Source organism: Nicotiana sylvestris, chromosome 11 (assembly GCF_000393655.2).
Source record: "Nicotiana sylvestris chromosome 11, ASM39365v2, whole genome shotgun sequence".
Classification (NCBI taxonomy): Eukaryota; Viridiplantae; Streptophyta; class Magnoliopsida; order Solanales; family Solanaceae; genus Nicotiana; species Nicotiana sylvestris.
The window spans coordinates 102,920,114-102,935,008 of NC_091067.1; the positions used below are offsets into that span (position 1 = coordinate 102,920,114).

A 14,895-nucleotide genomic window follows, 5' to 3' on the forward strand; every position below is an offset into this window, starting at 1 on the left:
TAGTCTTCTTCATTTTTTGATGCACCCCCAGAAAATATTGCCAGAGATCTCTGTATCCCACTGGTGTCTCACAATTTCTGTAAAATCGTCTTGATCCACCCAAAATTTCAAGAATTTGAAGTACTTGATGTAGTTATCTTCTTCATTCTGTGCAGACATCATGATCGGGCAATCATCAAAGCTAATTCTTGTCAATTGTTTTATACTTAGCAGTTTTGGAAAAACAGGCCTCCCATTCATCATTAACTACCAACCTAACCTTTTCCAAATGACTTCTTTACCCTTTCTTTCATTACACCAAGTGAATGCTTGCCTAGTATAACCCATGTCAGTTAAATCACAATCATGAAGACACTCTATAAAAGGTAGGCTTTTGGACAAGTGAGGAGTACCACCCAACTTTTCATCAGTGCTAAGGATACTATTAAAATCCCCTATGACAGCCCATGGGTTGGAAATAGTTGAAGCAAAAACTCTCATATATTCCCAGAGATCTTCTCTTCCAGCTGATTTGGATTTTGCATATACAACAGAGACATATAAATTCTTACCAGGATTATTGGGAGTTATTTTGCAGGTAATTATATATGGCACCCGGAACCTTCAAATCCTAGATCCGCCTCTGATTGCAGGATTCCTAAGTTATAGTCCACTTCCCTTACATGTTTTGTCAATCGTTTCCTGGACTTCATTTCTTTTTGTTTTCGTTTTCCCGCTGCAAATTGCTTGAGCCAATAACTCGGTTTCCTCATCAGTCATCTCTTCTTCAGTAAACTCCTCGGATGTCTCTTCTTTTTCTTCTTTTGTGGTAGTGTTATCTGCCCGTTCATCCTGGAGCTCTTTTCCATTTTGATTAGTGTTTTGTTCTTCAGGCCCTTTGCTTGACTCTCTCATGTGGTCAATATTATTCTGAGGTTCCTCCTTATTGCTTAGACTATCAAATTTATTGCAAGTACTTGCATTTTCCTCTATGAGCAGAATCTGCTTTTTAGCTCTTGTGTTCTTATTCAACTGTACTTTCCATCGCTCTTCTTCTTCATGTTTAGAGTCTTGAAATAGAACTACCTGAAGATCTTTGGGGTTCTCAATAGGGATCTGTAACTCTCCTGCATCATTTGTCAACTTTTCTATTGCAATTTTATTTGGAGTTTTTGGTTGTGCTTTGCAGCTAGAAGTGCTCGCTCCTGCACCATTTATCAGCTTCTCTTGGGTAATTTGGTTTGGAACTGTTGGCTTTGGATTGCTGCTAGGTGCGACCTTTGCTTCCATTTCTTTCTCTTTCTCCATTGTTATTAATCCTTACTTTTGATGCTCGGCCAAAAATGTATTTATTTATCCATTGTTACGTCACGTTCTAGTAGTTTTTACTCGTCATTTGACTATTAATTACGTAAAGAATTACAAAAAAATACACATGACTTCACACCATAATAAAAAATGGCACATATTTTTATGTTTTATCCCACCTAGCCCATATTGTACATATTTTGAAATCACTAGCAAATTTAAAATCTGTGTTCTTACAACCATTGCTTCTAAAAATCATGGAGTTAAATCTGTGTTCTCACAACCATTGCTTTCACTCTCTCTTTTTCTCACATCTTCTACATATGCTTCAAGGGACCATGTATTTTCTGCTTCTCCTCTTATGTCACCTGCTTGCAATGTAAGAAAATTGAAGAGCAAAAGTCCACCATTGAAGTTCATTCAAAATTTTGTTTTTGAAAATGAGTTTTATTGAATTTGTTAATTGTTTGGATTGGGTGTTGTTCCAATTGATTGAAAATATCAAAATGAGTTCAAAATTTAAATTTAAAGTGATTTGGAGTAGATTTGAGTTAAATTTCAGAAAAAACGCAAGGAAGAAGACGAAGTCAGTTTTTTATATAATTATATATAATCTTGTATAATAGTGTATATGAGTGTAGAAATACACCTTATACACTATTATACACTTTTATACACATTTATACAAGCGTTTGTAGACGAACTTCTTTCACGATTTTTAGTTGCAATTCTTGTTCAAAACCAGTCCAAATTTCCATTAAATGACTTCAAATTTTATATACAACTTCCTTATACTATTTCTAACAAGTCTTTATAATACCCACTTCAAATTTCTCACAAAATCAAATTCGGAATTTAAACCCACATATTTAAGCTTGTTAAAAATCTATTTTTCAACAACCCAAATGAATTTGGTTTGTTGAATTAATATTTGAGTCACAGTTACTGATTCGAAAATTAATTTAAAATCTTGAGGAATCTTTTATAAAAATTAAATAGTAATTTTGAGAACCTATTGGAGTTGGATGTTGAATCTTAGCCTATTATTTTTGGCCTAGTTGGTTGTAAATTGAAATATGGGCTATAAAATTGAAAAATAGGGAGCCCAGTTATTCTAATGTGAATTTTTCCCATAATTATATTAGTTTGTGCTTATATATTATATTTTAACTGTGTAGCAATAAAGCGGTATGAAGATGACATTTAGAACAAACTTAAATAAAACGCGAAACAAAAAGAAAAAAAAATAAAAGAATATAAAATGGGGGGACACCCTTTGGTGTTTGTCCCCCAAGGATACAATAAAAAGACAAATGGAGGCAAAAACGTACCTGGGAAAGACGCTTGAAAGAGCAGGCGGCAAACTCACTGGATCCAGCGCTAAGGTTTAGGTCAGCGTCTCGCGCTGGCCTGGACGCCGGAGGCGGGAATTTTTCGGGACAAGATTATTTCGGTCCTATATAGTACCAACTCGTATATAAGGAGTCCTAAACATATTTTGAAGGGGATCTAACATACATTGAAGGAGAATTGACGTGGGAGAACACACACCATGCTTGGAGGAGGCTTCTAACTAGTTTTTCTTCTCTTCCTTTAATTTCATAGTTTATTTGTTCTAGAGTTTTGGGTGCTATATGAACGTTGTAGTTTGAAACTTGAATTGTTCTTATTATTTTATCATATTGATTTATTTATTCAATCTTGCACTTAATTATTTGATTGTTTGATCAACAATTGAATACTATCTACGAATCTAGAATTGAACTCAGGAGAGGGAATCATAGATTGCATATAAGATTGAGTAGAGTAAGATCTTAACTCTTAGAGGGGGGGGGGGCGGATTTGTGGTTAGGATAGGAATATACCTAATTGCCTTGCTTGGTTACTATACGGGAATTATTAATGCGTTCTTGTTAATTCTAATTCCATAGGAATATAATCGTTAGATTAGCTTGAATATGTGAGTTGTACTTCGAGAGAAGGCTACGAGCAATATTAACCCTGTCAACCAATAAATCAGATAAATTAATTAGACGATTTAAGTGAAAAACTCAACGGAATTGTTAGCTAACCCATAACTCTAGAATATTCACTCACATTGAATTCGTCTCTATAAATTTGCCAACTTATTTTCTTTAATCTCTTAGTTTGTCACTTTAGATTAGTTTTAGCTAAATATTCATACTTTCAGATTAGCTTGAATAGATTAATTGTTTGGTTTAATTTAGTTGATAGTTAATCACAAGTCCCTGTGAGTACTTAGGCACGTCTTCATATTCAATCTTTTGTTCGTGGCCTTGTAGAGGATTAGCTGCATTCCTTTGACCAACAAATATATGATCCAATCTAGGTTTGGTCAAATCAATCTCCACTCGAACTTTTGCCATACTTGGTCTAGTCCTTCCCTTCGTAGCAACATCCATTGCCAGAGGGGTTCCAATTGGGCTCAAAGTTTGTTTGACATAGTGCCAAGTATGCAGATGGAACACAAGGTTTGGCAAACGTACCCATACTGGAGTTATTTGTGATGACCCAAAGAGGTCATCTTTCGTTTTAGAATCTGATCCTGTATTTCGAGACCTTAAAAACTTCATTTTCATTCTTCTCGATTTGTGTGTGCAGTCCGGGCGAGCTTCCGAAAAGTCTTATATGAAAATTTGAGAAAAATATTGAGTTTTTGCCTTTAAGTTAATTTAAGTTGACTTCGGTCAATATTTTGAGTAAACGGACCTGAACCCGTGATTTGACGGTCCCGAAGGATCCGTAGTAAAATATGGGACTTGGGCGTATGCCTGGAATCGAATTCCGAGGTCCCTAGCCCGAGAAATGATTTTTTGAAGAAAATTATTTAACTGAAAATATAATGATTTTTGGAAATTTAATAGGTTTTGATTTTGTTGGTATCAGATCCGTATTTTGGTTCCGGAGTCCGGTACAGGTCCGTTATGGTATTTAGGCCTTATCTGTGAAATTTGGTGAAAAACGGAAGAGGTTTGATGTAATTCGGACCCTTGGTTGAGAAAATAAAATTTTTGAACTATCTTGAGAATTTCATGAGTTTTGGTGTTGAATTCATAGTTCTAGATGTTATTTTGGTGATCTCATCGCGCGAGCAAGTCCGTACGATGTTTTTAGACTTATGTGCATGTTTGGTTTGGAGCCCCGAGGGCTCTGGTGAGTTTTGGATAGGCCACAGAATGTTTTGAGACTTAAGAAAATTGATGGTTTGTTTCAGGTCTGCAGGCTTCGCATTTGCGAAGACTGGCTTGCAAATGCGAGCATCGCATTTGCGATCAGTGGGGCTGGGAGGGGACCTTCGCAATTGCGAAGCTCAGGATCACATTTGTGATGTGAACAGGTCGCATTTGCGAATAAGCGTTTGCATTTGCGATGAAAGCAGGCCCTGGACATTCTTTGCATTTGCGATGAGATGTTCGCATTTGCGTCGCAAATGTGATATCTGCAACTGTTCAAAAACGATTCTGAACAGGATTTTTGATTCATTTCTCAAATTTTCAAACCCTAAACTTCAAGAAGCGATTTTCCAAAGACAAATTCTTCCCCAAATCATAGGTAAACAATTTCTTACTAATTTCTTTCAATCTATTTATTCCTTTTACAAGATTTCATCTTAAAATCTAGGGATTTTCATTGGAAATTGGGTGTTTTTGGGTGAAATTTGGGGATTTAGACCTCAAATTGAGGTCAAATTCCAAAACCAATTGTATATCCGAGCTCGGGGGTGAATGAGTAATCAGGTTTTGGTCCGAACTTCGAGTTTTGACCAAGCGAGCCCGGGGTCAATTTTTGACTTTTTGGAGAAATGTTAGGAAACCTATAATTAAACATTGGAATTGAGTTCTTTAGCATTTATTGATGTTATTAAGTTAATTATGACTACATACAAGCGGATTGGAAGTGGAACCGAGAGGTAAAGCGGTAATTGAGGCTTGATTTTTGGCTGTGGAATCGAGGTAAATGTTTGGTCTAACCTTAACTTGAGGGAATATGTGTTGTCTTCTTATTGGCTATGTGTTAGTATTGAGTACGACATATAGGTATGGTGATGAGTATCTATATGTTGATGTTGAGCATGTTAGTGAGTCTTATACTGTGACCGTTGTGTCTCTTATTACGTACTATTCATGCTTAAATTGGTGATTCTCCATGTTGAACAAGTCTTATGATATTTTCTTGGTATTGGATCATTGTCGAGTATTGACTCAAGTTGAGACTTATTTTGTGAGGTTAACTGTTGAAACGAGATTGGTTATAGCTGATTCCCTTGCCGGGATGTTATTGTTTCCATTGTTTAAGTGAGGAAGAGTATAAAACACGAAGGGTGATGTCGTGCACGATATTGTGAGTGATTGTTAATGCACGAAGGATGATACCGCGCATGATATTGTGAGTGAGTGTTAATGCACGAAGGGTGATGTCGTGTCATATTATGTGAGTGTTAATGCACGAAGGGTGATATCGTACCATATTCTGTGAGTGTTAATGCACGAAGGGTGATGTCGTACCATATTCTCTGAGTGTTAATGCACGAAGGGTGATGTCGTGCCATGATTTGAGAGAGTAAAAGCACAAAGGCTGATGCCATGCCATTTTTGTTGTTTCTTATGGTGAGGACGAGAGTAAAAGCACGAAGGGTGATGCCGTGCACATGTTACTATGTTATTACTTCTGTTGGTTTAAAGCCTGATGTTAATTTTGCTTCTTTACTGTTGTTACACCCCATGTTTTCGTACGTGGAAGTACGCCATGAGTAAATTGATATAAGCTCGGAAATGAGATGTTACATTCCGCATTTTTCGTACGTTAAGGTTTCGTCGTAAGTTAATCGACGTAAGTCCAGGAATGAGATTTATTTTGGGATTATAAGCATTATTCTATTTCAAACAAGTGATGAGTAAATTTGTGAGGTGAGAGGGGAGGCAAGTCGAAGAAAATGAATTTTCGTCCAAGTTTAACATATTGGGATAAAATACTGCCCGAGTTAAAATCTTGGTATTTATGAACTAGTACATACAAGGTACCACATGACCATGATAGTAAGGTGTATAAGGTATGTGAGAAGTGGGTAGTATTTTAAATAAGTTGAGGTAATTCTTAATTATGTAGATAATCGGGTAATTATTGATTTTAGTGGGAGATTAACAATTAATTAAGGTGATTGGTGGTTAATAGTTGGGAATGGATAAACATTATGTGGCAGCCCAAGTTTGTCTTGATCAAGCCAAGAAATGACTCTTAAGTCTTGTAAAAAGGTGTCACATTTTAATGAGAATTTTTGACTAAGCCTTATTAGGTGGGGCCCACATCATTATAAAAAGGGACCTTTCTAATGTCATTCATTCATTTCTAGGAAAGTTTCATACGGATCTTCTATGGAATAAGCTTCACTTTCTAAGGTCATTCATTTCTTTTTAGGAAAGTTTCATACGGATATGCTATGGAATAAATTAGCTTCAACAAAATTTCACACGATGTTATACTGCGTAATAGCAACATGATTTTGCGATTCTAAAGGAGTACGATATAATTTTTCTCAAGAGAATCGACTCAGGTATGTTAAGGTTATCCCTTCTTTATCTTGGCATGATCCATACCATTCAAACGAAACGAGCAAATGCACAAATTCCATAAATGACTTTATTCATAGAAATAATAGAGACGCTTATGTTCTTGATTTCCCATGTGTCATGTTATTATTATAACTTCTGTTCATGGGTCTCAGAAAAATACGTATTTGATAACGTTTATCTGAAAGGCATATAGATTTTTATGGCATTCCGAAAAAATCTTATTAACGTATTTCTTTCGCATTTCATGAATTTATACATGTACATTGACCCATGACTATATGACGTTATATATGCGTATATATGTATATTATAATAGGGATATGGATAAAGGTTACAACATTATATACGCACCACCACCTGATCAACTGGTATACGTTGATAATTTTGCCCATAGTGGCCGAGATGATGGAATGCCCTCAGAGGCTTGATGATGTTATGAACACATATACCTATGCATGATATGACATTCATACGCAAATGCATGACACTATAAGTATTTCATGATTTACAGAGTTATCCAAACTTACAGGCAGAGCCATTTACTCTATATTTCTTCCATGTCTGTTATTATTTATGTGCCTTACATACTCGGCACATTATTCGTATTGACGTCCCTTTTGCCTGGGGGCGCTGCGTTTCATGCACGCAGGTCCCAATAGCTTGGTCGAAAGCCCTCCAAGTAGGCTAATAGCTCAACGGAAGATGTTGGTGCGCTCCATTTGCTTCGGAGTTGCTTGTTTGGTTAGTATGATTTAGATGTGTATTGTTTGGTATGGCGGGACTCTGTCCCGACCTTTATGAAAATTATGTATTCTTAGAGGCTTATAGACAGATGTCATGTACGTAAAAGATTGTATGGCCTTATTGGGTTATTTGGTCTTATAGGCCCGTATGTCTTATGTATAAGTTGGTATCACATCTTGTATTCTACTTATCTCACGGTAGCCTTCCGGCTCAGTATCAATGATAGTATGACATGAAAAGATGCATTATGTTGGTACTCGATTGAGTAAGGTACCGAGTGCCCATCGCGGCCCATCGGTTTGGGTCGTGACAAGTGGTATCAGAGCAGTTCTAACCTAGGGAGTATACAAGCCGTGTCTAGTAGAGTCTTGTTTATGGGTGTGTCGTGCACCACACTTATAAGTAGGAGCCTATAGGGCATTTAGGACTGTCACTCTTTCTTCTTACTCTAGATTGTGTGGTAGAGCTCACTTATAAGAATTCAAATCCCGAACTTCTATTCGTAATAAGATGATGCCTATATTCAGGAAGACGATCAATAAAATACATAGCTGTGGAAGTGTTGAGTTAGAGGAACTCGATTTTGCATATTGCTTATGATAAGTAAATGAGAGGTCTTCAACCGATCATGCGTGTACTAAAAGGTGTACGGTTCTTGATAATGAGCTTTTAGGAAAGAATACTTATCTACTCTTATGGTAATAAGGAATAACAGAATTGAAAGTTAGACACGAGTTGCAACAAGTAAAAGAAACAAGGTGAATAAGGGTACGAGCTATTCAGGAAGAGAGATATAAGCATTTTGAGTTACCTTCAACAGTAACAGAGGTATGTATAATTGGCCACACCGATCTGAGTTATGCTCTATGGGAAATAACAAATATGGTTTAAGATAATGATATAATATCACGATCCGGCTGGGGTTAGAGTGAGCCAAAATGGTGGACGAATTGTTTGCGTTAGTTGACATTTCCAAAGGATATTGCAAATGTGCTAATAGATCTCCTTGTGAGACACCCAAATGGTGCACACTAAAATAGTACAGCTAGATATGAGTACTACAAAGATAGGAACTTGAAACCTTGAAGGGATAAATATTACCTTAGCATGGCTCCCGTCCCTAATAGAGCGAAAACGTTGAGCAAACCAAAGAGCCAATGAATGAAGCAAGGAGAGCTAAAAGCAAAAGAATGTCTTGTTGTAGTTTTCAAAAGAAAGGGATACGCAGAAATATTAGCAGGGAAATAAGAAGAGAGATAAGGAAGCATTATGAGTAAGATGTGATACATGGATGACAATAATAGATCAAAAAGATGAAAATACTATAGAGTCTATAGTCAAGTAAAGGAAAATACGAGAGGTGACAGGACTTAAGGCAACAAGAGAGTATAGGCCATACAGTCACATTCGCATTTCGAGAAATAAGTTCGCGACTTTAACATGATTAATAGAAGGAAAAGTTAGACCCTAGAATAATAGAAACCAGTATGGATTGGTGAACAAGATAAACTAAACATCAATTAGGAACTGAGTGATTTGATAATAGTCGGCATCATGAGAATTTCATATTTCATTCCGGCGATAGTAGAATGGACAACAGAAGAAAATTTATGAGAAATTCAGATAATGGTCATTCAGGAAGACGCTTCCCTAAAGCAAGCAATGTGAGCAAAGTTAAGCTTAAGGGACTGTATGTACCAGTTACATTAAGTCTCACCCTCGCGAGTAAGGAATTTTGTTATCCGTGGTACAGAAGTATTATCGCAAGGCAAGTAAGGGTCATCTACAATTTGAAAAGACGCCAGAGCTGAAAAGGTAAAACATCTATACGTAGATCATCATAGCACTAAATCTTAGTACTCCCCTAAAGGGGGGAATATGGAGTGATGTGGTAGTAAGACAGAATTTTGTTCTAGTAACTATGGAATGGTAAAGGAAGAGTGCGATAAAAATGAGAAAGGAATGAGATTGCACTTATCTGAATCCTACATATATGCTATGGTTCCAGAACGTTATGTAAGTACAACATTAAAAAAAGGAAGTACTGTCCGGAAGGTTATTGATAAATAAGGAGCCGATGCAAGGGGTAAGTTAGACAAAGAAAATAAACCAAGAGAGATTACGTGGAATATGGATATAAGAATGGGCCGACGAGTAGTTAGTAGTTGATTCAGAAAGAGCCTAGTCATGACTAGACAAGAAGTTATAGACAAATCAGTAGATCATGCAAGATAAATGTAGTAAACTCTAACATGGAGAATTCAGCCTTGCAGTAATGTCATTATAATACTTAAGATATATTCAAATAGGAGTCGGGGTAGTTAAAGGTACCATATGAGTGTTACGGAAATAAAAAGAGGGTGCCACTGGGAAGACAGTCAAAATATTATTTTATAAGCAACCCTACAAGCCCAAGGGTGTGGAGGTAAGTAACTACGGATAAGTATAGGCAAGGAAGGACATCAGAAGGTCCATCGAGTATACAATGTAATAAGCTCACAAATTTACAAGAGTCAGAGGGTCCTCCCTAAGTTTTATAATGAAAGACTAGCTGATAAATAAGGAAGTAGGCTACAACCTAAGCACAATGACCTAAAAAGGAAATGGTCTTGTAACAACAGTCTGACAACAACATTATATGCATTCTATAAGAAGGTGACGCCTACTGTGGCCACCTACCGTGGCTACTGAATGGGGAGTAAAATTAGAAGTGATATTCAAGATCATACGAGCTGTATGGAATTCCAATATGTGTGGGCACTAAGATATACTAAGTATGCACGCAACAAGTGGCAGAATGACCAGGAGAAGTAATAGCTTACACTAAAAGAAAGATGAGAGGGAACAGAAGGAATTATTCGAGCAATGATCCAGAGTTAGTCACGTTGTGAACGCACTTAAGATTTGGAGTATTATCCATGAAGCATAGATGTTGACAATCATACAACCGTAGAAGACTCCGGTACGAGTTAAAAGAAAGAATTAAGTCCAGGTCATAAACAAAGGATTGAATTGTTAAAGAATTATATCATGGATATTCCATAGCGCCCATAAAAGGCTATAAGTAATAACTGATACCATGAGATGCAAATCAGAAGATAGATTAAGCCTGCATAAAGGTTGATCAGAGGAAAGAGGAAACCAAAGAGTTACAGCAACTAAGTAAATTAGGAGTTTGATTTTTGCATCCAGAAAATTATGGACATAGTGATTGAGAGCATTGCAGGATCACTCTTAATATAAGAGGTATAAGAGAGATAATACAGTAGCCATATTTTATAACGGCTCTACGATAAATCCAGATAGAGGAAGTACCAGCCTCATAAGAAGTCAGTATGAAGCTCTCACCAAATTGTGTATGTACACTAGAGGTGCAAGTATTATTGTAGAGCTTCAAGTCGTGAATATGAATTATACCTATGTGGAATGGAAGTTATGAACGAGAGAGAAGAATGTGAGGCAGTATTTTAAGGTAAGTGAGGTAAAGGTGAACAACGTACGAGATACCCAAATGTAGAAGGTTGTGAATAATCCATACTTCGGATAGAAGGCTAGAAGCATTGAGATTCAGTATTGATAGTGGCATTGTCAGTGGCATATCTTCCAGTCGATGATTTCTAGGTATCGAGAGGTCTAGTTAAGAGAGTAAAAGAAGAGTTTGAGATGATGTGATGTCTCGCTTGATATTCCAGAATAACATAAGGAAATCTATGGTGTAAGCAAGTTGAAGAAAGATTGCGAGTAGTATAAATGAATATGTGTAGGTCGCAAGCTAAAGTATGGTAAAGCGATAAGGTTTTAAGAAGACATAAGTAAGGATAAGAAAGGGGCAAGTGAGAAGGTGATGAGAATGGATAAGTCCCCAGGATTAAGCCCATGAAAATAAGAGAGCTGATGGTTTCTCTAAGTTATAGAAAGTTCAGTATTGCCTGAATGATCTCAAAGGAGTCTAAGACTAGTAGAGTTTGGGGGAGATGGAATGCTACCCTGGTAGTAGAACGAAGGTGTAATTGTGATAGATGAAAGATAACGTTTGGGCCTTCGATTGAGTAATGATTTCATGAATTGTACAGGATTAAAATACCCACGTAAGATAAATCATATTGGGATGCTATAAAATACGGTTATGGAAGTATAGTATCGCCTCTAGGTGGATAAATCTAATTACTCCAGATGTCCCTGATGAGACATGAGCCCTAGGGGCAGTATTACATAAGAGATCAAGTTATCAGTGGTAGATAATAGATCAACATTAAGGTGAATCAACAGTAGATGGACAAAAGTCACAAAGTATGAGGTGAGATTAGGCCATCATTCTTAAGATGAACAAGTAATAAGGAAGCATTAAAGGACTTAGATTTATACATATGGGATAAGTAACGAAAGTAACTCGGAGTTCGGTAGCAGACCTCAGTAACGATAAATCGAAGTAAGAGTTATGGTATAGTATGACGAATAGATAAACGGATCTATGAAATAAGGTATAACAATATTCGTAAGTTCGACAAAGTGCCGAGCGAAGAACTTCAGTATACCTACAGATGCCCAGAGGGACATTTTATCAAGCTCTGTATATGTTTGCAAAGTGAGGCCTAGAGATTGGCTAAAAGATGGAGGAAATAGGAGAAAAGAGTTGCATAAGCGCACATACAAGAAAAAAGTCATACATGCTGCATGACAGAAGGTAGCAAGAGTCACGAGATTGGTGCGAGAAAGAGGCCTAAAGGGGGGAATACCCTGGCCTTTGGATTTATTCACAAAACAGTTGCCTAGATGGCAAGGAGAGTATTAAAGTATTCGAAAGACATAGGTTATAAAAATGATAAGTGCATCAGTCAACATTCGAGGACGAATGTTCCAAAGGGGGAAATAATGTTACACCCCATGTTTTCATATGTGGAAGTACGCCATGAGTAAATTGATATAAGCTCGAAAATGAGATGTTACATTCCGCATTTTTGTATGTTAAGGTTTCGTCGTAAGTTAATCGACGTAAGTTCGGGAATGAGATTTATTTTAGGATTATAAGCATTATGCTATTTCAAACAAGTGATGAGTAAATTCGTGAAGGTGAGAGAGAGGCAAGTCAAAGAAAAAAAATTTTCGTTCAAGTTTGACATATTGGGATAAAATACGGCACGAGCTAAAATCTCAGTATTTATGGACTAGTACCATACAAGGTACCACGTGACCATAATAGTAAGGTGTATAAGGTATGTGAGAAGTGAGTAGTATTTTAAGTAAGTTGAGGTAATTATTAATTATGTGGACAATCAGGTAATTATTGAATTTAGAGAAAGATTACCAATTAATTAAGGTGATTGGTGGTTAATAGTTGGGAATGGATAAGCATTATGTGGCAGCCCAAGTTTGTCTTGATCAAGCCAAGAAATGACTCTTAAGTCTTGTAAAAAGATGTCACATTTTAATGAGAATTTTGTGACTAAGCCTTATTAGGTGGGGCCCACATCATTATAAAAAGGGACCTTTCTAAGGTCATTCATTCATTTCTAGGAATGTTTCATACGGATCTTCTATGGAATAAGCTTCACTTTCTAAGGTCATTCATTCCTTTTTAGGAAAGTTGCATACGGATATGCTATGGAATAAATTAGCTTCAACAAAATTTCACATGATGTTATACTACGTAATAGCAACAGGATTTTGCAATTCTAAAGGAGTACGGTATAATTTTTCTCAAGAGAATCGACTCAGGTATGTTAAGGCTATCCCTTCTTTCTCTTGGCATGATCCATACATTATAAAAAACGAGCAAATGCACAACTCCCATAAATGACTCTATTCATAGAAATAATAGAGATGCTTATGTTCTCGATTTTCCATGTATATTATTATTATTATTATTATTATTATTATTATTATTATTATTATTATTATTATTATATCTTCTTTTCATTGGTTTAAAAAAATACGTATTTGATAAAGTTTATCCGAAAGGCATATGGATTTTTATGTCATTCTGAGAAAATTTTATTAACGTATTTCTTATGCATTTCATGAATTTATACATGTCCATTGACCCATGACCAGATGGCGTTATATACGCATATATATGTATATTATATTTATATGGGATATGGAAAAAGGTTAGGGCGTTATATATGCACCACCACCTGATCAACTGGTATACGTTGATAATTTTTCCCATAGTGGCCGAGATGATATGATGGAATGCCCTCAGAGGCTTGATGATGTTATGAACACATGTACCTATGCACGACATGATATTTATATGCAAATGCATGACACTATAAGTATTTCATGATTTATAGAGTTATCCAGACTTACAGGCTGAGCCATTTACTCTATATTTCTTTCATGTCTGTTATGTACTTATTTATGTGCCTTACAGACTCGGTACATTATTTATATTGACGTCCCTTTTGCCTGGGGATGCTGCGTTTCATGCCCGCAGGTCCCGATATCTTGGTCGAGAGCCCTCCAAGTAGGCTAGCAGCTCAGCGGAAGATGTTGATGTGCTTCATTTGCTTCGGAGTTGCTTATTTGGTTAGTATGATTTAGACGTGTATTGTTTGGTATGGCGGGACTCTGTCCCGACCTTTATGAAAATTATGTATTCTTAAAGGCTTGTAGACATATGTCATGTACGTAAAAGATTGTATGGCCTTGTCAGTCTATGTTCAGTATACGAGTGGTTATTTGGTCTTATAGGCCCGTATGTCTTATGCTTAAGTTGGTATCACATCTTGTATTCTACTTATCTCACGGCAGCCTTCTGGCTCAGTATCTATGATAGTATGACATGAAAAGATACATTATGTTGGTACTCGGGTGAGTAAGGTACCGGGTGCCCGTCACGTCCCATCGGTTTGGGTCTTGACAACTATATTACTGCCAGAATTAGATATTCCCCTCAGCATGTTTCCCCTTCCCGTTATGTTTTGTTAAATTTTTGTTATTATTACTTTCTCGTATATGATTTAACTACACAAGTTTATATTGTTGTCGTGTCTTAGCCTCATTACTACTTCGCCGAGGTTAGGCTCGACACTTACCAGTACATGGGGTCGATTGTACTAATACTGCACTCTGCACTTTCTGTGCAGATTTCGATGTCGGACCTCGTGAGTAAAGTTTGGGTTGCTGGCTTCAGTCCACAGGATACCTAAGGTAGATTTGCTGGTGTTCGCATAACCTGGAGTCCCCTTCTTCCCCGTTTTTTGGATTTTCTGTCTCTTTCTATTTTGAAAACATATGTATTTCTTTCAAACCTATATTTGTAGAATTTTTA

General features: G+C 36.7%; 1 protein-coding gene across 2 annotated transcripts; it reads left to right on the forward strand.

The window, feature by feature from the left end:
• The first annotated feature begins 325 nt into the window (after positions 1-325).
• On the forward strand, positions 326-14,895 carry LOC104246928 (uncharacterized). 2 transcript variants are annotated; one of them, XM_070162920.1, is made up of 4 exons: positions 338-577; positions 1,169-1,250; positions 14,059-14,150; positions 14,711-14,895. In XM_070162920.1, exons 1-4 carry the CDS (start codon positions 437-439, stop codon positions 14,771-14,773), a joined length of 378 nt encoding a protein of 125 aa, XP_070019021.1. In that variant the 5' UTR covers positions 338-436; the 3' UTR covers positions 14,774-14,895. The 2 variants fall into 2 exon arrangements, with proteins under 2 accessions (XP_070019022.1, XP_070019021.1); XM_070162921.1 differs by lacking the exons at positions 14,059-14,150; positions 14,711-14,895 and adding an exon at positions 2,466-2,979 and having other exon boundaries at positions 326-577.

Coding starts and splice junctions, on each gene's coding strand:
- LOC104246928 (XM_070162920.1), top strand. CDS start 437: ATGACAGCCCATGGGTTGGAAATAGTTGAAGCAAAAACTCTCATATAT. Junction 578..1,168: donor TATTGGGAGTTATTTTGCAG/GTAATTATATAT, acceptor TGTGCTTTGCAG/CTAGAAGTGCTCGCTCCTGC. Junction 1,251..14,058: donor TGGCTTTGGATTGCTGCTAG/GTGCGACCTTTG, acceptor TCATGCCCGCAG/GTCCCGATATCTTGGTCGAG.